Source organism: Eumetopias jubatus, unplaced genomic scaffold, assembly GCF_037043125.1.
Source record: "Eumetopias jubatus isolate StellerSeaLion01/CBP00866 unplaced genomic scaffold, mEumJub1_p1.0 scaffold_6, whole genome shotgun sequence".
Classification (NCBI taxonomy): domain Eukaryota; kingdom Metazoa; phylum Chordata; class Mammalia; order Carnivora; family Otariidae; genus Eumetopias; species Eumetopias jubatus.
Window position 1 is genome coordinate 99,453,909 of NW_028274812.1, and position 23,355 is coordinate 99,477,263.

General features: G+C 40.4%; 1 protein-coding gene across 1 annotated transcript in view; it reads left to right on the top strand.

Moving 5' to 3' along the window:
• The window catches only part of PKHD1 (PKHD1 ciliary IPT domain containing fibrocystin/polyductin), a 465,684-nt gene that overhangs the window by 329,274 nt on the left and 113,055 nt on the right, over positions 1–23,355 (top strand). Inside the window, 5 exon segments of the mRNA XM_028097676.2 lie at positions 7,114–7,268; positions 8,661–8,813; positions 14,471–15,349; positions 16,048–16,216; positions 18,210–18,367. Coding sequence (XP_027953477.2) covers positions 7,114–7,268; positions 8,661–8,813; positions 14,471–15,349; positions 16,048–16,216; positions 18,210–18,367 — 1,514 coding nt within the window.

The window sequence follows — 23,355 nt, forward strand, 5'->3', positions numbered from 1 at the left end:
AGAGGACCTTCCTCGAAAGGTCTCACATTTTTTCTTATTCCTTTTCTCATTTACTTTTTAGAGAAAGAAAGTGTAGAGAGCCTGATCCAGTCCCTTTGTCCTGTTCTTGTCTGTGTTTCTTCTGTGATGTACTAACTTACTCTGGTATTTATAAGGAAATAACTCTGAACTAAACAACAAATCATTTTTCGCCTCAGCCTTGCCCCAGGACCCTGGCCTTCCGTGCTGACATCATCGCTGATGTCATCTATTCTGCCATCTCCTGTATCAAATTAGTGATGACGTTCTTTGGCTGTACTTTGGATACTTCTTGTTCTCCTTTCCGATACGTTCCCACTTCAGACATGAGTGCCCAGAACAATTATTTTTACGAGTCTCCCTAAATACTTGATAAGTAAAATAAGGAGGTGCACAGTGTTCTTCAATCTCCTCTTGCCTTGACACTCCCTGCTTATCCTGAGAATCTACCACATCTTCCACAAGACATTTAATTTCCCCTCCAGCACACACTGATTTTCTCACCATCTGAATTATAGAATGTGGTTTTCTGATTTATGATGTTAATAAAAATATGCTGCCTGGTGACTGATCCTAAGCTACTTAAGGTGTCTATGTCCTGTTCTTCCAAGTGGCTTCTACAGGGGCAGGAAAATATTGTTTTTTATTGATTGTGTCTATTACTTAGCACCTAGTACACAGCAGAACACAAAGAAGACGCCTAATAAATGCCTGCTACCTTGAATGGATGTGTCTTTTCTAGAAATCAGAACTTATCAAGTGTCTTGATTCAGTGGTATATCATCTAATAAATGAGAATCTTACATTTATTTTTAAAAACCACTATATTTTGCTTATTACCCAGACTTCATTATTCTACTATAACAATTTTGTTTAAGTAATATTAGAATATAGAGTTGGCAGCCTTCTTCATTTATTGGCAGGAGTTCGGGATCATGTGAGTAGCCCCCAAAAGAAGATGATTCTGTCTGGTCCAGTGAATGAGTGGGTTCTAATCTCAGATTGGCTCTTGTCTCTGTGCTGGGAAAAGGCACATGTGGTAGGAACATAGGATGGAAATAGTATGCTACAATGAAAACAAGCTTAAACTTTGAGGGAAGGCAGAACTGTAATAATTCTAAATGTGCAATTAGCTAAATGTGTAATTTTGAGCAAACTGCTCTTTCTGACCCTCACGTTCTTATTCTGTGATACAAGAATAAAATGGCTGGCTAATCGAGTAGTTAGAAGGATTAAGTCAATTAATGTATATAAAGTGCTTAGCCCAGTTTCTAACACAAAGTGAGCCTCAAGACGTGCTAGTTATTGTCGTTATAGTAAAAATAAGTAAAAGTAGCCTTTCTTAATCCATTTGGGAGATTGTGGCAGGCCCTCCCCCAACCTCTCTTATTTCTCTATTTCGACCTCATGAGCATCTATGGAAGAAAAGTTTTCTACATCCTTAGGGTACAAGTGAACCCAGACCTGTCAGGCTTTTCCTAGCTTTACCACCAGAGAGTAAATTTTTCTCTCTCCTTAGTTTCAATTCAAAAGTCCAGGCAACTGTCGTTGATAGCAATGTATTGGATCACTGGAATTTGCTGACAGTAGAACTTAAATGTTCCCACACCCAAAAAGTCAGTGTGTGAGGTGTTGGATGTGTCAGTTAACTCCATGAGGGCAATCTTTTCCTAGCGTCTACGTAGATAAAATCGGCACATTGTGCGCTTTAAAAATCCTAAATTTGTTTGTCAATTACATCTCAAGAAAGCTGATACAATGAAGTCCAAGGGAAGGATTTTCACAGACAAAGGCCTGTTGGATCCCTCGCCCACCCTTCCGTGAAGGGTTTGTGGGACTATAATCAGCAGCACTCACTGGGACACAGAATTAGGATGGTGGTTAAGTAGAGCAGTTCTCAGAAAAGGTGTGGTGAGGGGCGCCTGGGGGGCTCAGTCGGTTAAACATCTGCCTTCGGCTCCGGTCATGATCCCAGCGTCCTGGGTTGAAGCCTTACTCTGGGCTCCTTGCTCAGCAGGGAGTCTGCTTCTCCCTCTGCCTGCCACTCTCCCTCCCCCTGCTCTTGCTCTCTCTCTCAAATAAATAAAAAGAAAATCTTAAAAAAAAGAAAAAGAAGAAACGATATGGTGGATTTCTTGGAAAAAAAAGGAGAAAGGAGGCCAGGTAGACAAATAGCTGACATTTATGATAACTCTTCTTATTACCATCATCAGCATTGGTATTGTGCCAAAGTACCTCGAATAATCAATCCAATGCAGGCTGAGGATCTGCAGGACCTTTCGTTGGCACTGAAAAAAATGAAAAAAAAAATTAAACTGAAGTTTAAAAACAAACCTTCAGTGTTAGTAGAATTCAGAAATCTATGGCTATCCCTATTGCTGGAAAGAAAACATCTTGGCCTCTGGACACTCTGAGCCTGTGGTCAAATGCAGCCATCATCATTAAGACCTCCCCAATGTTTAGTTAACAAATCCATTTAAGTGGTAGGTGTTTATGTATGGATTCCTTATGCATGGTTGTAAAAACTTTTTAAATCAAGTCGGGAAGCATACATTTTTTTTCCTTTTTCGTAATTATGTTCTTTTGACCAAAAGTATTATATTTTCTCCAAACTAGATAAAATGTTAGTGCCAAAACAAAGAAAACTGTGCTGACATCTTGTTTATATATTTTTAAAGGTTTTCTTTCAGGAGACTTCTGCAGCGATTATTCATAGTTTCCTCTCTCTTTTCATATGGTTTTCATTTAGGTCCAGTTATGTTGCAAACAACTCTTAATTTTTTTGTTGATTTATTGTTTTAGGTGTGTTTTGCTCAGAACAAAAAGGTCTATCCTCTCCCCTGTAGCTATAGGACTCATTAGTACTAAGTAGACAGCTGGGCTTCAGGCAGTCCTGAAGGTAGGATTTCTTAAAATGGTTGAAGGGTAACCAAATAATAGAAGACTGTGAGTGGAAAGAGTGGATGTTGGAATTGAAGGAAAACTGATACTTGACCTACAGAACCATCTAAGTTCTTGATAACGGGGACCATGACTTTCTTTGAAGTTACCACTATTGCTGTTTGGACACAGAAGCGGAAGGGGCCATATTCCTTTGCCATATGTATACTGTCCTTGCGACATAGGGATTCCCAAGGCTTCAGGAGTATAGGGGAGAGATTAATTTTCACGAACCTGCAAGGTTTCAGAAGACTCAATGGAAAAGGTCAGCTTAAGTTCATTTATATTTTTCATATAAAACTCAGGCTAATGATTTCAGTAGTTCTTTTTTCTTTTTGTCGAGAACATTGCTATGTGCTATAGTGTTTATATAGGTAGGTAGCCGTATTTTTATTCAATATTATCTAACAGTATCAAAGTTGAATAGCCACAGAAAGCCAGAATACAAAATCAATTGCAAGGCAGTAGTATCTATGATGTCAAAATTGGGTGGAACAGAGGTGGGGGTTGGGTGTTCAGTGGGGAAGAGACTCCCATGGGAAGATTTCTTGAAGGCAAAGGAACTTCATTCAGTTTTTAAGAATGAGTGGACTGAAGGGCAGAGTAAGGACAATGATATTTTAAGTGATGGGTGAGAAGCACATAGCTATTTCTTGGGAGAGTGAGCAGATTCATCTGGCTGGAGCAGAACCCTTATTTAAGGAAGTTAGGCTTAGTTTACATTAGGGTTCACTCTTTGAGTTGTACATTCTGTGGGTTTTGACAAATGTATGATGACATGCATCCGTCCTTATCATACCATACACTGCCTTGTTTGCAGTCCCTAAAAATTACAAGCTGGTAGCTGTACCGTTGTTTAAATTGTATGACAGTGCACCAGGAGATGGACCCATCATTTCTAGTGTCCCTCAGCTTCTGAGCAGGTTCAGTTTTATATACAACAGAATTCCTGTACAGCGAAGTAAAAAGAAGCCATCTCTGTGAGCACGTGGTGTAGACACAATGTAGGCTAAACATGGTCGAAAAGAATCTTTTGGTTTTTATCTCTTTCTCTTATCCCTAAATTGCTACCTATTTTCTTTCGTTTGAATAGTAAAGTTAATATGAAGAACTAGATAGTGGTATAAATAAATGTGATAATGTTTAATCTACTTTTGGGTCTACCCATTCTTTTTTGTACAACATTAAAGAACATGGATTTCTTTCTAAAAAAAAAAAAGTCTGGGACAGGCAAGCAGGCAGGGCAGCCTCTATCTTCTACCAACATTGCACATGCCTGCTCCCAGTGTTCACAAGTACAAGCTGCCACTGTAGTCGGGGCCACTGGGGTGGAGGATGGAGCCAGTCCCAGCAGAAGCTGACCAGCTGGGGATGGTTGTCTACGCAGACTCTGGCCCCATCAAGGTGGGCGTTGCAGGAGAGAATATAAGGCAAGCCTCCTAAGACAGAGATGGAGGGGCCCTAGTGCCCTACCCAACACAGGGTCAGGGGCTCTCTTTAGGCCTGGGCGGAGCTCTCTGGAAGTCCCTAGGAGCAGGTGTGGGCCCTCGTCATGCCTCACAGGCTGTCTCTGGGAGAAAGAGCTCATGGCAGCGCTGTACTCTTTCCTGTGGAGAGACTACCCTGTGGCCAATGGTCCAGAGGTCAGCGTCGATCTCAAAGTCACTGCCCTAAAAATTCCCCGTGTCCACAAGATGTGAGTTTCAACTCATTTCATAAGAAACTTTTCAGAACATTATAGTGCCTATTGTCTGAAGAACTTTATTCAGCAGTATGGATAATAATAGAAGATTATCTAGATAATACTGACTATGAAGGAAAGGATCAGTTTCATTTTTGCTGCTAATTGACTTTGGTGTGACTTTTTATCCATAAGCTTATTTTCTTTTTTAAAAAAAGTATTTTTTTTCTGTTAAGTTAGAAAATTTAGGTTTAAGGGAAAATCACTAATAAACTCACCATCCGTAGGTGGACTAACATTTTACTGTGCATCTTTCCTGTCTTCTGTTTTCTCTGCATGCATTGTGTTTATTGAAAAAACAAATTGGGGGGTGCCTGGGTGGCTCAGATGGTTAAGCGTCTGCCTTCGGCTCAGTCATGATCCCAGGGTCCTGGAGTCAAGCCCCACATTGGGCTCCCTGCTCAGTGGGGAGTCTGCTTCTCCCCCTCCCTCTGCTTCTCCCCCTGCTCATGCTTTCTCTCTCTCTCTGTATCTCTGTGTCTTGAATGAATAAATAAAAAATCTATTAAAAAAACAAATTGGGCATATTGTTTTATATCCTCATTTTTTCAATCTAAACATCATAAGCAAAATGTCTTATAATTCATGCTCTGCTACAATAGACTTTTTAAATGACTGCATAGTATTCCATTGTATGGTTCACAGACTCTTCATAATTTTGTGGATTATCTTGATATCATTCTGAGATGTGGGGGGGGGGTATTGTTTTTTTTTAAGATTTTATTTATTTGAGAGAGAGAGAGAGAGAGCATAAGCAGAGGGCAGGGGCTGAGGGAGAGGGAGAAGCAGACTCCCTGCTAAGAGCCCAATGCCGGACTGGATCCTAGGACCCCGAGATCACCACCTGAGCCAAAGTCAGACGCCTAACTGACTGAGCCACCCAGGCCCCCCAATATTGCTTTTTATTACCATTTAGCTGGGGAAGGACTATGAGTCAGACAGGTGAAGCAATGTTATTTGGTGGAAAGAACCTGGACTTAATCAGGAGTCTTCCTTTGTCCTGATCCAACCTCTGGCTCCATTCATTGATCTAGTCTTGAGCTTTGTTATTTCCTCTCTTGGAGTTTAGGGACTTTGCCTTTAAAAACTAGCAGTTGCTTTAATATTCTGTAACTAGGATGTCACTACAAATCAGGAACAAAGGTAAGACTAAATTCTTTCATTAAAATTACAGCAATTGACAGTAGTCTTTTTTTCTGTGACTCTGTTTGAGCTCAGGTGTACAGACTTGAATTAGTAACAGTCTTTGGTTCATAGCAGACTTGTACCATTGACCCACAAATGATCCCCTGTAATTTATTTGGGGTTTTTTTTGGTGTTAATATTATATAGAAACACGTGTATATTTCCCCTCCCTTGCAGGAAACTCTTTAAGGCTGTCTACTAGTCAAACTCTAAGTTGTCATTTTTAAAAACACAAATGACATATGTTTTATTTACCATTATGCCTCTAGCACCTACTATAGTGTCTGTTGCCTACCAGTTGTTCAATCAATAAATGTTTCATGATTGAATAGCCTTCACATGGACTTGTTGCCTGGGTGAATATTTATGGGTAGAGGAGACTCTCTTGTCAAAGCTTCCTAAAATGTGGACATTAGCAAAAGAGGCAGGTTATTAAAATAAACTTACACCATTGAAATTGGTAATGATTGTGAATGAAGAATAAAGCAGACATTTTCACTAGGAAAAGCTAGGCGACAGTGAAAGACTGAACAGAAGTTTTATTAAATGTGAGTTAAAAAAATGAAAATGAACAAACCCATCGTTTCATATTGTGGTGGAAGCACAACACTCAAGAAATGCATCCCCTTAGTCCCCACAGTAACATGGGAATGTCAGAAGGAAGCTTTCAATATTGGCATTTTTTAAGAGGAAGGTGAGAAATTCAGAAAAGTGACTTCTTGAGGTCACGTAGCTGGTAAGTGGCATCTCTAGGATCCACATTATATCTGTCTGACCATGAAGGTAGGAGCCTTAATACATGATGATAAATTGTCCAAAAAATGACATAACAGTTCTTTAGAAAATGTGAGAAAAGATTTCTTCTGAAACACGTTTATAATACAAGCTGTTTCCCAGTCAGGGAGGAAGATGCCTTTTCTAAGAAACCATGGGTAGTTGGCATATAGTAAACTCTGGAACTTTTACTCTTTCTTGTTCGTTTACCTTGGACTTATGGCTACAGAATCTCTTTGCAATCCCTGTGCTATATACACATAAGCCACACCTATGACTCCATGAACATTAAACGTTTCACAGAAGCCTTTTTTCTCTGTCTTGACTTGTTATTTCTAAGTCAGTCTCCCTGGTGGGAACTGGTGGTTGCAGTGGATTTCCTTTCCTCTTTGGAGTTAGTAGGTGATCTGTACTGCACGGCCAGTAGACTTGATATTATTTTTATGCTGTTACAGAATTATAGTAGAGGACACAGTAGATTGGCGGCCCCATGACAAAATCGTCCTCAGCTCCTCTTCTTATGAGCCTCATGAAGCAGAGGTCCTCACTGTGAAAGAAGTCCAGGCTCACCATGTTAAGATCCATGAACGGCTCAAACACCGGCATGTTGGTAAGGCTTTGGTTTGTTGGAGAAGGGAAAAGGATGAGCTGGGAAGAATGTGTTCGGCAACCTGCCTGGGGATCTTGTGTCCAGTGGCCATTCAGAGGGGATGGATAATACTTTGCTGCTCCCTCTCCCTAGACTCATCCTAGAAGGCTTTGCCTCTATTCCCGCATTAATTGTATTGCTTAACTTTTAAAGAATACTTAGATGTGAAGGAATTTTTTGTTTTGTTCTTTTACTTTTTACATATAATGGCAAGTTTAGAAGCGAGCAGAAAGGTTAAGCATGTTGTTCAAGGTCACTGGGCATTTTCATGGCTAAGCCAGAATAAACCTCAGGGGAGCTGAATTTCCAGTTCATTTCTTGACACACTGAATCATACAATCACTTAGAATTCAACAGTTATTGTAAATAATGGTTTCTTTCTCCATACTCAGGAATGTGTCCTTCCTGACACCTTATGTACTGACTGCTACTACTACAATTAAAAAGATAAAAAGCTAGATACCTTTTCTCAAAAAGAAAGTGTAAATATTTTTATACATTATGCACAGTTCAAATACTTTGCACATAAATTATAAATAGCCATGAGGTTCCAGGTTCAGTCCAAGTAATATATTCAATCCAAGGACTCTAACTAATAAGTAATAAAACATGGAAATAGAGCGGTTAGGGACTATCTTTTTGTCTCTGACATGGGAGAGGAACATACATGTATTCAGCAGGATTATGTCTAAAGCCATTTCTAAATCATAGTTCCAAGGATGATTTCTTTTTTAAAAAGTGGAGAAATCTCCAGCAGTCCTTGCTAGTAGGATGCAAGGTGCAGTGTAAATGGTGCTCAGTGGAACAGACCAGCAGGGCACTTCATTCCTGCCCCTGAGGAGGCTCCCTCAGGCAACCCTGAGCTTAAGACCCATCATGAGAGGACACTGCCACTGCTCTTTGTCCCTTTACTCCTGTACATTGCTGCTTTAGCTCTGTCACTGCCTCAGTCAGTCTGGGATTCTTCACTTTCTTCGAGGAGGTCCACGGACGATGTACAACCAAACACTCAAGTCTCACGCCTCTGAATTTAAGGAAGGAGGTTGGGGACCCCACTAATTGGACAGGCGTGCCCTGACTTCCTTGTCCCAGTACCCACAGTTATTAAGGAGAAATGAATTTTGCTCGAACACTCTCACTCTGATCCCGAAGAGAGATATGTGAACGAGCTTTTCATTTCTCAGCTGACATTTGTGGAGAATGCCCGAGGAAAAGCAACCTTAATGTTGGTAGGACTTCCGAGGGGAAAGGAGTGTTTTCATTTGTCAGGTTCTCTGGGTCCCCAGCTGGCAATTTCCGAAATAGGTTTTTAAAGTTTTTTTTTTTTTTCTTGTCCAATTCCTATTGCCCCAGGAAGCGTCCATGTCATGGAGGATGGCCGATACATTCGTTTGGCTGCAGAGGTTGGACTTTTGACCCGAAATATACAAATCCAGCCTGATATATCATGCAAGGCGAGACTACTTGTGGGGTCCTTCAGAATATCCAGCAGTGAGGAATTTTCAGGTAAATGGAATTTTAAGTCAGTAAGCATTACAGATTGGAGCCTATTCATCTGGGACATTCAGAAATTCCAACTGTGAGAATTTTCATTTATAAAACAAAACGTTCGAATTAGATGGCTCCTTTGTGCTCTGAGAAGCTATGAATTTTCAGTTCTAATCTGTGCTTAATTATCAGTGTGATGTTAAAATAATATACTAGCGATCAGCACATATGCACATTTTTACCTCAAAGAAAACATCTTCAGCAGATGTGAAATTTCCTCTGCTTTGAAATTATAGATGATTTAATGGCCACTTGAATTTTATCTCTTTCCTGAATTTCTATTACTCTTTCCCAGTAGCATGCTATATCTGATGGCAGGCCTCAACTCATGCTATAAATTAATAGCATAAATTTAAATAAAAATGATTTCCATATTCTAGACTACTTTAGGATCAGTTCAATCTTTCTCATTTCTTTCAAGCTTTAACTCTTTTGGCAAGCTGCAACATTTTTTGATTAGGACCTTGTTCTTAAACTTGTATCCCTTAAATATTATTCTAGAATTGTTTCCTGGTCAAATAAATTCGGAAAGGATATCACTGTAGCTCCATCTTAGAAGATCACTGAGTACATGAATATAATAAAGGCTCTGAGAAGGCGTGGAATAAAGGATCTAACTACTTCCCAAATATATTGAGCACAAAACACTTTTTTGTTGGCACATCTCTTCTACCAGTATGGTAAAGGGCGGTATACGTACTGAACTTAAATCAAAAGTTCAGGATTTCTGGCCCATGGAATAAGCTCTCTTTCCATAGGCCCTGTGTCCATGAGTCCTCAACAGAAGTGACTTTGCTCCTCCCTTCCACCCAAAAGACATTTGACAGTATCTGGAGACATTTTGCTCGTCACAGCTTGGGGGAGCTTCTTGGCATCTAGTAGGTAGATGCTAAAGAGCCTACAGTGTATCCTGCAATCCTACAAAGCAAGGACAGCCTCCCACAAGAAAGGATTCTCTGGTCTGAAATGTCAATAGTGTTGAGGTTGAGAAACCAGGCTTTAGAAGACTGAGACGCAGGCTGAATCCTGGTCTTCTGGAAAGGAGACAGGGTCCCTTTTAACCAAAACTGCTGGCCATGTGAACATGATCACAGAATAGAAGGCCAATTCTGACAGGTTAGCACCAGGCCAGAACTTAATGAGCAGCAAGACTGACATGGTCTTGAACTTCTGGCATTGCTGATCAGGGTTTCTTAAATCATCCCAGGTGGGAAGGGATGTTATAGACTGGGATTAATGCCGATTTTCATGCCTATTTTATCTCATGCAATCCTAATATCTTTGTGAGAGAGACATTTTTATAGATGAGGAAACTGTAATAAAATTGCCTGCCTATGTGTGAAACTCACTTAAGAGCTTGTGAACAACTTGAGGGTACGGTTGGATCTTTCATCACCATTTTTCTAGTGAAGGAACTACTATATATTGAGTGCTCCATAAATGGGAATAAAGAAAGTAAGTGAAGAGTAAGAAAAGTCATCCAGCTAGAAAGTGGCAGAGGTAACATTCAAATTCAAGTCTGATTCTGAAGCCCTTGTTAAATAAATTTCTAGTTTTGTAATCATTTTAGACTTAGAGAAGAGTGTCAAACATAGTATGGAGAGTTCTGTGTACCTTTTGCCCAGTCTTCCCTATTGTTAATATCTGACATATCTGCTACATTTGTCAAGAGCAAAAAGTTAACATGGGTGCCTTACTCTTAACTAAATTCAAGATATTATTCAGATTCTACCTGTTTTTCCACTAATGTCCCTTTCTGCTCGAGAATCTAACCTGGTTTCCCACACTAAATTAAGAAGCCTTGCATTTTTCTGTAAATATACTCCAGAGCCTGGATGAAGTGGATTTGGCAGGTATAGGTCAAGGTTGCCAGCTACGGGTGCTGAACAATTATAGGGTAGAAAATTGGGCCAGGACTTAAAATTCCTACTTTTAAATTGGAGGCCCCTGTCATTCTTTTTCTGACCAATAACATCCAGCCATTTGTATTTCGAATTGTGATTTTCAAAAGGAAAAATAGGATAGTAGTTGTGAACATAATTGTTGTTTAATTCTTCACTTAAATGCTCAAGACATTTTAAGTACTTACTGTTTTTTTAAATTTTTTAAATTTTATTATGTTATGTTATTCACTATACAATACATCATTAGTTTTTGATGTGGTGATCCACGATCCATTGTTTTCGTATAACACCCAGTGCTCCATGCAGTACGTGCCCTCCTTAATACCCATCACCGGGCTAACCCCTTCCCCTCCCCCCTAAAACCCCGTTTGTTTCCTGGAGACCATAGTCTCTCATGGTTCATCTCTCCCTCCGATTCCCTCCCCTTCATTTTTCCCTTCCTTCTCCTAATGTCCTCCATGCTGTTCCTTATGTTGCACAAATAAGTGAAACCATATGATAATTGACTTTCTCTGCTTGACTTATTTCACTTAGCATAATCTCCTCTAGTCCCCTCCATGTAGATGTTAAAGTTGGGTATTCGTCCTTTCTGATGGCTGAGTAATATTCCATTGTATATATGGACCACATTTTCTTTATCCATTCATCTGTTGAAGGGCATCTTGGCTCTTTCCCCAGTTTGGCCATTGTGGACATTGCTGCTATGAACATTGGGGTGCATATGGCCCTTCTTTTCACTACAGTTGTGTCTTTGTGGTAAATACCCAGTAGCTCTATTTTTAATTTTTTGAGGCACCTCCACACTGTTTTCCAAAGTGGCTGTACCAACTTGCATTCCCACCAACAGTGTAAGAGGGTTCCCCTTTCTCCACAACCTCTCCAACATTTATTGTTTCTTTCCCTGTCCATTTTTGCCATTCTAACTGGTGTAAGGTGGTATCTCAATGTGGTTTTGATTCGAATTTCCCTGATGGCTAATGATGATGAACATTTTTTCATGTGTCTGTTAGCCATTTGTATGTCTTCTTCAGAGAAGTGTCTTCTCATGTCTTCTGCCCATTTTTTGACTTTATTATTTGTTTTTTGGGTGTTGAATTCGAGTTCTTTATAGATCTTGGATACCAGCCCTTTATCTGTCGTGTCATTTGCAAATATGTTCTCCTATTCTGTGGGTTGCCTCTTTGTTTTGTTGACTGTTTCCTTTTCTGTGCAGAAGCTTTTTATCTTGATGAAGTCCCAAAAGTTCATTTTTGCTTTTGTTTCACTAGCTTTTGGAGATGTATCTTGAAAGAAGTTGCTGTGGCTGATGTCAAAGAGGTTATTGCCTATGTGCTCCTCTAGGATTTTGATGGATTCCTGTCTCACATTGAGGTCTTTCATCCATTAGCTTTCAGTCACTGGTTAATATGCACACGAGTAAAAAGATCTTGTATGATTTAAAACTATGAATTATAACCATGTAAGTATAAGACATAAAAAAACACAAATTAAAATAATACTGATATATTGCCTTGCCTGAGATTCTAGAACCACTTTCTAGTCTACAAAATAAGCTATTTATGTGTGGAATCTAGCATTTGGTATCCTTTGGGCCACTGTCTTATAGAGACAGGTTCAACAGCCCTTTCAGCTGTGTGCTATTGGTGAGGGAACTGTCAAAAATGTTACCACCAGACAAATAGTTTTTGGATGTTTTATCATTCAGTGAATATTTCTACACCATCTACCAGTGCCTCCTTAATCGGTGTCATTTGATAAATTTAGATATATTGGAATCCTGTCACCTGGTTATAAAGAAAGACATACATGGTCTTTTTTTTTTAAGATTTATTCACTTTAGAGAGAGAGAGAGAGAGAGAGAGAGAGAGAGAGAACATGAGTGGGGGAGGGGCAGAAGGAGAGGATCGGGGAGAGAATCTCAAGCAGACTCCCCACTGAGCACAGAGCCCCACATGGGGCTCGATCCCAGGACCCCAGACCATGACCTAAGCCAAAGTCAACAATTGGCCAGCTAACTGACTAAGCCACCCAGGAACCGCAGAAAGACATACATCATCTTTCTTTTTTTTTTTTTTAAGGTTTTATTTATTTATTTATTTGTCAGAGAGAGAGAGAGAGAGAGAGAGAGCACACAAGCAAGGGGAGGGGTAGAGGGAGAAGCAGGTTCCTCACCCAGCAAGGAGCCCTATGCGGGACTCGATTCTAGGACCCTGAGATCATGACCCACACTGAAGGCAGATGCTCAACTGACTAAGCCACCCAGGCATCCCACATACATCATCTTTCACTTCATCTGTCCTCCAGACCATGGTTTGGTCCTCCATGGCATCTGGGTGTTAGTTTCTCCTCTGTGAAAAGGGAGTGGGGAAGGTGGAGGATTTAGGCTGAACTACTTTTGAACTTTAAATACTATTACTGAAACACTATAGCTCCCTTCAATTTTATTGAGAAAAATAACTTTATAGTTCACCTTTGGCAGTACCTTTAGAAAAAGAAAGAAAAAGGGGCGCCTGGGTGGCTTAGTCAGTTAAGCATCCAACTCTTGGTTTTGGCTCAGGTTGTGATCTCAAGGTCTTGGGATTGAGCCCCACATCAGGCTTCATGTTCAGCAAGGAGTCTGCTTGGTATCTCTCTCCCTCTGCCCCTTCTGCTCGTGCTCTTTCTCTCTCTCTCTCTCTCTCTCAAGTAAATAAATAAATCTTAAAAAAAAGAAAAAGGAAAAAGAAAGAAGAAAGAAGTAACATGAAGGATAAAGTTGTGACCTATGCGGCTAAAGGCACTAATTCCTGGCATACTAACTGTAGCGCAGTAGCTTGAACCCCAATGCAAGGCTATTCCACCACATCTCCCACTCCCCACAGTGTGCCTCCATGGGGGTTAATAGTACATCCTCTATACATTTGCCTACATCCTAAGGTGCAAAAGTTATTAATTCATCTCATTTTTTTCTATAATCGTGTTCTCATCTATTTTACTGAGAGTATATACATTGACATATTAGTGCTCATTATATTTTTAAATCAATCTAGTGGCTGTAGTTCATACTGTACTTTTGAAGTATCTACTTAAATTAGTACCAATAAATTCCTTGGTAAGACTAAATAATTCACTATCCTCTCCTGAGGTAGAAGATATAGAGAATGTTTTTATTGTGAAAATGAGACAGGGACCACAGTGTGGCTGGGATAAAAATACAGAAAAGATTTTATGGGGTCTTTAAAATTATTTAAAAATATGTTTTATATAATTGACCGTTATATTCCTTCTTGTAATATCTTTGTGAGGATGGCAATAGACCTTTCATATGGTGTCGCTGAGAGGAGACACAGCATTGAGGTGAGTGGCCAGGAACCCGTACTTCCTTCATTCTCTTCCAGGTCATTGACCAGCTCAGCAGAAAAATACGTGGCGTCTGCCAGCTAACGTGCTCATCTCCAAAGCCTAGCTCTCTTCCCTATCTGTCTTTCCTCTCCCCCATCCTATTGCCAGACTCTTCAGACTGCACATGAAACCTTGGCAAGCATTCATGTGATATTTCTGGTGATGCATATGTTGTTAGTGAGACTCATTGTGTGAAATACAGTGCTGGTATTGAGAATAAACTATTACATTAAAAAAATTTTCTGCATCTTCTGATGCCCATAAATGGGCCATCCTTCTGCCTTTTGTAGGGCAGGAGAAAGTACCTGATGATCTGCATTTTGTTTGCAGGTGTCCTTCAATTTTCAAATGTGGAAATTCAGAACTTTGGGTCGCCATTGTATTCAGCCATTGAACTCACTAATGCATTGGCAGGATCCTGGATAATATCGTCCACTCTGCACCAGAGCTGCAGTGGGGGCATTCGTGTGGCTGCCAGTCACGGGATCATTTTAAAGGACAATCTAGTGTTTGGCACAGTTGGCCATGGCATCGACTTGGAGGGTCAGAACTTTTCTCTCTCTAATAACCTTGTGGTTCTGATGACACAGTCAGCATGGTCCACCGTGTGGGTGGCAGGAATCAAAGTGAACCAGGCAAGGGACATCAGCCTCTATGGCAATGTTGTGGCAGGATCGGAGCGACTTGGCTTTCACATCCGAGGCCACAGGTGTTCCTCTCCTGAAGCTCGCTGGTCTGACAATGTGGCCCACTCAAGCCTTCATGGCCTTCATCTCTACAAGGAAAATGGGCTTGACAACTGTACTGGTATCTCTGGCTTCTTGGCTTTCAAGAACTTTGACTATGGTGCCATGCTGCATGCGGAGAATAGTGTGGAGCTAGAGGACATCACTCTGGTGGATAATACTATTGGTCTCTTGGCAGCGGTATATGTGTCTTCTGCTTCACAGGGCCACATTGAAAATGTACAGGTTGTACTTAGGAATTCAGTCATTGTGGCCACGAGCTCCTCTTTTGACTGCATTCAGGACAGAGTTAAGCCTCGCTCTGCCAACGTGACATCAACAGATCGAGCTCCTTCCAATCCAAGAGGGGGTCGAGTTGGTATTTTGTGGCCTGTATTCACCTCAGAACCAAATCGGTGGCCTCAGGAGCCATGGCACAGAGTGAGGAATGGCCATTTAATTTCAGGAATGATGAAACTTCAAGGTAGGAGGTTTTAGCTTCCAAGCAGTGTAGTGCTTAGGATCTTCATACATCTGTGCGTAGGATCTTCAATAGCATTCGGAAATTATATCAGCAAGAGGGTACAATGTAGTCCAGTGATTACTGTCCAGTTGATAACCTGCTGGCTATCGATGAGCACAGTGGTGGTTTATGACAGTGAGTGGCTCCTTAAAAAGTCATTGCTTTATTTATGTTGAAGACCTTTCCCAGTGATTATTTAATTTGATTATATGACAATTCTCTAGGTAAGTGTTCTTCTTCCCATTATAAAAAGGAGAAAACAGACGCAGAAATTGTGCTTCACCCAAGTTGGTTAGTAGGTGATGGGGCAACCTGGATTAGAACCAGTTATACCATAACCTATGATGTTAATCTTCCATCAGATCTCTTTGGTACTATTGTACTCACTCCCACTGGATCATGATCAAAACTTTGATAAAAAGTATTGCTCTTAAGACTTTAATGTGTTGGAATACTCTTCTCTTTTGCGTACAATGCCCATGTCTGGAAGAACTACTGATATTTTAAATTGGGATTTATACTAACTCCTGGAACTACCATGGATGGCTTAAATTTACTCCTAGATATGCATTGGTATAAGAATATTGAGTTCTGTATTCTGTATTTGTGGTTGGTAGGTTCTATGATCCAATGTTATGATATCTTAAATTTTTTTTCAGATGTCACCTTTTCTAGTTTTGTGAAGAGTTGCTATAGTGATGACCTAGATGTCTGCATCCTGCCAGATGTGGAGAGCACTGGGATCATGCATCCAATAACAGCAGAGAGGACCAGGATGCTAGAGATCAAAGATAAAAACAAGTTCTATTTTCCTCCTTCACAAGCTAGGTACCAGTTTTAGTATTTATAATAAGCCATGTTTATGAAGTATTTGGCAATTCCTCAAATCCTTAAGCATGTTTAAAAGAAAAGAATAAGATCATCAATATAAATAGAAGAAAGTTTTCCTGGAAAGATATGGTAGATTGATTGAATGGCTTGAGTTCTTTACCCTATGTTCACCCCCTTCAATACAAGATTTTTGCAATCTCTCCTATAGCAGAGGCAGAGGCTCTATTTCCCTCTGGAATTTGGGCTCAGCCATGTGACTTTTTCTGGCTAAAAAAGGGAGCAAAAGTGATAGAATGCTAATTTTACTATTGTTTCACTGTTTTATCTTTATTAGAGATACTTCTTTGGGGTGTTTTCAAAATCACTGGAAAAAAATTTACCCTAATTCTTGAATCTTCCATGGAGTATGGTGTCACTAGTTTTCAGAAGAAGGCTCAGGAGCCCTTGTGCGGGGACTAGGAGGTCAAAGGAGACCATGTCTGTTGTCAGAAATCCCTGCACTGAATGAAGTGGCTTAGATATTGGCACTCGGACCCTGTGTAACTACTGTTCTTGAACATACGATCTGGGACTTTTAGACAGGGATATGAAAACTAGATGAGGGATTCTCTTTGTCATAAAAGGGAGTGGGAAGGTTAGGAGCAGGGATAATGGGTTACTTTCTTTTCCCCACAACACTGGGGGAAAACTCCTTTAGCTGAAAGAAAAGAATCAAGAAAACTTGTCCTAATTAGAAAGTTAATATGTTTGGCCTAACACCAATCTCTTTTTTTTTTTTTTAAGATTTTATTTATTTATTTGAGAGAGAGAGAAACAGCATGAGAGGGGAAAGGGTCAGAGGGAGAAGCAGGCTCCCCGCTGAGCCGGGAGCCCGATGTGGGACTAGATCCCAGGACTCCGGGATCATGACCTGAGCCAAAAGCAGTCGCTTAACCAACTGAGCCACCCAGGCGCCCACCAATCTCTTTTTAATGCCCATCCCTGAGCCTTTTTTTTTTTTTTTTGGTACCTAAACATTATGAACTTTGCAATTTGTGTTATTCTGTCATTTTTTGTCCTGCCCAATTTTCCTTAGGTTCATGTCTTACTTATGGGATGAAATAGTTATAAAGCTAAATGATATTAGCATCTGATTCTTTGTATTATTAATACCTGACACATGGTTGGCATACAATAAATATTTAATATTATTACCAGTGGTACCTAAAATTATTAGACCAGGGGAAATCAAATAAATGCTCTATAATTCATTGCTATAATTGCTTATAACTTGTTTATATAACCCACTTAACTCTCAATTCTGAAAGTATAGGAACCATGTCTGTCTTTATCACCACTGTATTCCCCAACATATAAATGTAGGTTTTCAATAAATATTTGTTGAATGAAAATATCTATTTTTACTTTGTATATAGCACAAATAGAATTGATATTTATAATAATAATTTTAAAGTCCTGCAAGGCTCCAAAGTTTCATAAAGAAATGATTACATTATGTTCAGTAGATATTAGAGGAAGGAGCATTTTATTTTATCTTGCTTCTTACAAAATTAGCAATTGAAGCAAAGATTATATATATTCAGATATCTAGAATATTTGGTTATAAGAATGTCTTTCTTTTTGCCCATATAATGGGGAAATAACATTTTCTATAGAGTTTTATTTTGTATTTGTGTAGCACATTATTAGTAATAAAATCCTGTTGAATTTCTTTTTCTCTTTTTTCTAAGATTTTATTTATTTCTTTATTTGTGGGGGAGGGGCAGGGGGAGAGGGACAAGCAGACTCCACACTGAGTGTGGAGCCTGATGTGGGGCTCGATGTCAAGACCCTGAGATCATGACTTGAGTCAAAACCAAGACTCAGATGCTTAACCAACTGAGCCACCCAGGCTTCCCGAATTTCTTTTTCATGTCAGCTCTACCAATATCTGTTTTCTTTGTGTTGCTTATCATGGAATGAGAGAGTTGCTTTCTGTCTGTCTTCACAGGAAAGGTTTAGGAATGCTGGTCTGCCCTGAATCAGATTGTGAAGATCCAAGAAAATACCTCTTTAAGGATCTGGATGGGAGAGCACTGGGTCTGCCACCACCAGTGTCTGTATTTCCTAAAACGGAGGCAGAATGGACTGGATCCTTCTTCAACACAGGTTGGTTATATCTGAACTTGATGCCTCCAGCAGAGGGAGGATGCCTGTGAAGGAGCTGGGTTGGCTGGGTCATCTAGTGGGAACAAAAGAGCCAGGAGAGGAACTGAGTTCCAGCTGGAGTCTGTGCTATCACAGGAATGCTGAGGGATTAAGCAATGCCATGACAGCATTGTGACTCGCTCCATGAGATTGCTTATACCTCTGTATAATGCGCAGATTCCAAACACACAGCTCTGTGCCCAAGTGAGATCCTCTCACTAGCATCCTCACCTGCACCTGGAGCAGCACTCTCACTGTTCGCTGCTCCACAGTCAGCCAGGGAACCTGCTCCTCTGCCATCCGAGTCAACATTTCTCTTACCTCTGGAAGGACGGAAAGGCTCTCACTCTGGAGGGTGGTGGAGTAGATGTCCTGTAGCTTCCTTCCTTTCCTCTATCTGTTCATTGTCCCCCGAGGGCTGTACTCAAAATTCCTTCTTCTTGCTTATGCAACCAGAGCCCATTTAGGGATCAGTTTTAATACCTGGAACCCCAGAGAGATCATGTCTTTCTATGTCCACAAACAATGGGACTCTGAGTTTCTGTTTGAGATCAGGTGGAAACTGTTGCACATAAATCTAAAGAATTTCCCCAGCTTTCTTTCTGTTTCAGTGGTTGATTCTTTTCCATACTTCTCTTCTAGTCTCCCTTTCCTTTTTTAAGTTCTAAGTGAATGAATGTTCCGGGTCTATGTTCTCAGATCTCTTTGGTTCTCTCCCTAATTTTGCTAAGTCCAAGGTTGAAATATCTTCTACTGCTGATGACTTCTAGTTTATATCCCCAGCCCTGAACTTTGGTCTGGTATATCCAACTTACTCCACTGGGAAGTACAATCGGCATTTCAGACTCAACATACCCCAGATGGATTCTTGAGCTCTGCCTGCATCCCCAGCCTGCTTCTTGCCTAGTTGACCCTACCACCATAATTGGTATCATCATTCAAAATCTAGGAGCGAAACTTTATTCCTTTTTCTGATATAAATGCTCTCGCTTGTAAACCATCATCATCTCTCACCCAACAAGGGAATGGAATAGCCTTGTAATTTGATGTTCTTTCTTCTGTTCTTATACCGCACAATCTATTTTTCACATGGCAGCCATAGTGATCTTTTCAACTTTCCAATTGTTTTCCATTCCCCTGGAATGAAATCCAAACTACAAGGCTATAAGTTTTGTAGTATCCGGTCCCTGACTACTTGTGACATCCTTTTTACTTATTCATCATGGTCTTATGTTTTCTTTAACATGCTAAGCTTATTCCTACCCCAGGGCTTGCCTTTGCATTGGCTGTTTCCTTTGCCTGAAATCTCCTGTTCTCATTTCTTTGCAGACCTGGCTCCTTCTGTTCAAATGACAGCTTCTCAGAGAAGCCATCCCTGGTCACCCTGTCCAAAAGAATTATGCACCCCCCCATTCATTTCTACCTCTACTATGCCTGCTTTATTTTTTGTCTGAGTTCCACTATTTGAAATTATATTGTAAAGACCCTTGTTTACTGGTTGATTTATTGTTTGCTTTTTAAAGTGCAGACTTAGTGAGGGCAAGAGTTTTGGCCTGTTCGTTGTTATATATTTGGGGAATGCTCAACAAAGAGTAGTTGATGGGTTGATGAAGTGAATGAATTGTTGATAGCCAAGGAGAATATTAATGCTATTTGCCCCAAACCATTCGAGAACGTACAGAAGAAACTGAGGCTTCAATTTAGGTCATGGGTTTAAGGATTTACCCATAATAGAAAATTTGGAACCAAGACTTTCCTAGGTCTCTTTTTCCTTGTTCCCACCTTACTTCCATTTGAACCACGGCTATTTTAACGTTTGGCATTTACAGAAGTTTCTACGTAAGTCTTTTAATTACCATACGATTTCATGCTTCACTACTTTTTCACATTTCTCTTAAATATTTTCATAGGTTGAAGGCTTACCTTTGCAACAGGATGACATGCTGTGGGGACTACAATATAGGTTTTAAAAAGTCAGTGCTGAGTGCATGGAACATGCTAAGTAAATATTCATTTTGATATGTTGGTCATATCTGTTGAATATAACCAGCAAATACATTTTTGCACAGAGGAATAAAATGCAGGGAAAGTATATATTGAGAAAAATACGTGCAGAATAGTAAAAGAAAAAAAGATAGGCGGCTACTCTCTCATTTGCCATTATATGTGTTCAGATAGCTTTCTATAGTAAGTTATCCTGTTGGCGTTAAGAGTCATCCCACTGTTAACAGGTGTTTGTGCCATGGAGAAAAGATCCTACTTTCAAACAAAGTACAGGCATAATTGTGAGGGTTTTCTACACTTGTGGTTTTTGGTGAGGACCTCATTGTTGTAGAATCAGTACCAAGGGATGTGTTTTCCAGAGTATTTAATGGACATTACATTTCAGAAAATAATAAGGACCGAAGAGTGTCTTAGTTTGGGTTGCTCCAGAGACAGACATTGATATAAGGCTTAGACTCTAGTAGTTTATGGGAGGGGGTGAGCATGGAAAGTAGAGAAGTGGGGAAGTAAGACAGGGAAAGAGGTGAAGCCAGGAAGGATGAACTCAAACTGGTTTCTACTGTATACAGCTAGAGCTCAAGTCGTGGGGGGAGCTCCAGGAGACCCTTGGCACATGACCAAAACATATCCCTGCTAAGCTATGAAGAGGCTAAGGTATTTATATCCAAACCCCTGCTTGTCATTGGCTGAAGGATGCTTCTGGACATTAACTCTCTAGCCTCTTGGCTTTCCCTGGACAAAGACCAACTATGCTCTTTCCTGTGGCCAGGAACAAACCTTTCTTAGAAGGAAGTGGTAGGTTCTACCAGCAGTTTTTGGTGTGTGAAGGTGAGTGCTAAAAACATATGGCTGTGGCATTGAAAATGTCTGGTACAAACAGGAGCTCTAAAATGGTGATCAAATACTCCATGTGTAGGGGGGCCTGTACGGCTCAGACAGTTAAGCGTCTGCCTTTGGCCCAGGTCATGATCCTGGGGTCCTGGGATCAAGCCCCACATTGAGGTCCCTGCTCAGCGGGGAGTCTTCTTCTCTGTCTCCCTCTGCCCCTCCCCCCCACTTGTGCTTGCTCTCTCTCTCTCTCAAATAAAATTAAAAAATCTTAAAAAAATACTCCATGTGTAAGTAATGGGGTGGTTGGATGAACTCAGATAGTTGCTTACAAGGTGGTATAAACATACTGGTTAGGCATAAACATGCTCTTGCGGCTCGATGTATATTTTATTTTTCTTAATTCTCTGATGCAGTTGTGAAATCTGATTCAATGGTAAAACTCCAGCAGATATTACAGTAGAACATTCCAATTACTGTCAGTGTGTAAACAAGCATAATTGGGAGTGTGTGTGCCTGTGTGTGAATATGTGGTTGAATGTATATAGGAAAGAGTATATGACTGACTGCTTTTGACTCCTGATGTTTTAAAGCTTTATAACATTTTAAATGAGGTTGCTATAGGTACTAACTACAAGGATTCCCACAGTAGAACCTGCTGTTTACTGCACTAAAAATACAACCTGTATCTTCTTGCAATGAAGGAGACAGCACATAGTATAAAGGGTGTCTTCCAGGTGCTGACAGGATTGTATGGTTTTCCTTTGACTTCCAAAATATGAATAGATCCTCCTTCCCTAATTCGTGTCCCTTTTTATTTTTTATTTATTTTATTATTTTAAAAGATTTTATTTATTTATTTGACAGAGAGAGACAGCAAGAGAGGGAAGACAAGCAGGGGGGTGGGGAGCCAGAGAGGGAGAAGCAGGCTCCCCGCTGAGCAGGGAGCCCGGTGTGGGGCTCGATCCCAGGACCCCAGGATCATGACCTGAGCTGAAGGCAGATGTTTGACCGACTGAGCCACCCAGGCGCCCCATCCATTTTTATTTTTTAAACCATTCTCTTGTATGCCACTTTCCAATTCCTGTACACAATCTGATAGATGAGAAAAGCACAAATTTAATCTGAAGAGGAGTGTCTATTTTGTATTTTTCCCCTTCAAGACAAGAATCTATAATATTCTATAGAATAGGAAGAGGAGTGTGGCAGAGATTAAAATGGAGACCACTGGAACCAACTCTCATATTTTTTCCAAGTGGCATTGAATGTGACACACCCTTATGTTCTGTCTCAAATCTATTAATAAACAACTTGGAGTCCCTTGCCTTTGAGGATTATTTTTATTTTGAAAAATACAGATTGTATTTGCACATATAAGCTCATAGTGGAGCTACCAATCCAGACAGATATCCACAGGTCTCGGCATATTGTCATATACTCTAGCATTAGAAGCAAAAATTATCCATGTGGATCAGCTATAAGGAATACTGTGCCAGTGGGTTTTGCTATCTGTGTGATGCAGGGTGTGTAGCCAGGGGAAAAGTGAGCTGTTAATTTTGATTTGTACTTATCTGTAAGTTTGCATTTGCAGCCAACTTTGAAACATTCATGGCAATAGAGTGCAAAGCAGCTAATCCCAAGCAGGAGATCCTCTGAGAACAATTTGCATTTTATTCTGGAAGGGATTTCTTTTGACTATGGAAGCAGCTGATGATCTGAAGATCCAAAATCATGGAGAAAAACCAAGTCTTGAAATGGGTATCCCATTCAGGCAGGACTAGACAGGTGCCAGAGCATCCCACTCTGGCTTCTTAGTCATTTCCAGTCTGTCCCAGACTACAAATGGGTGGCTCTACCTCCCAGACCAGTTTGTACATGTGGAGCTACCTGTGTGGTTGAGAGAAGACTGGAAGAAGTCAGAGCTTTACTTTCAACGTCATTTTATAATTTCTGAGCCATGATGTAGAGAGTAGAAGGGGGGGGTGACCTGGAGGTGGCCCTCCTTGAGCAGCTTTTGCATGCTGCATGCTGAAGTTGGCATTTTCATTCATTGTGCAAATGCATTTTGGCCACCTACCGTCTACAAAGGCTTCTAAGGATGGGAGCTCCAGTTGTGA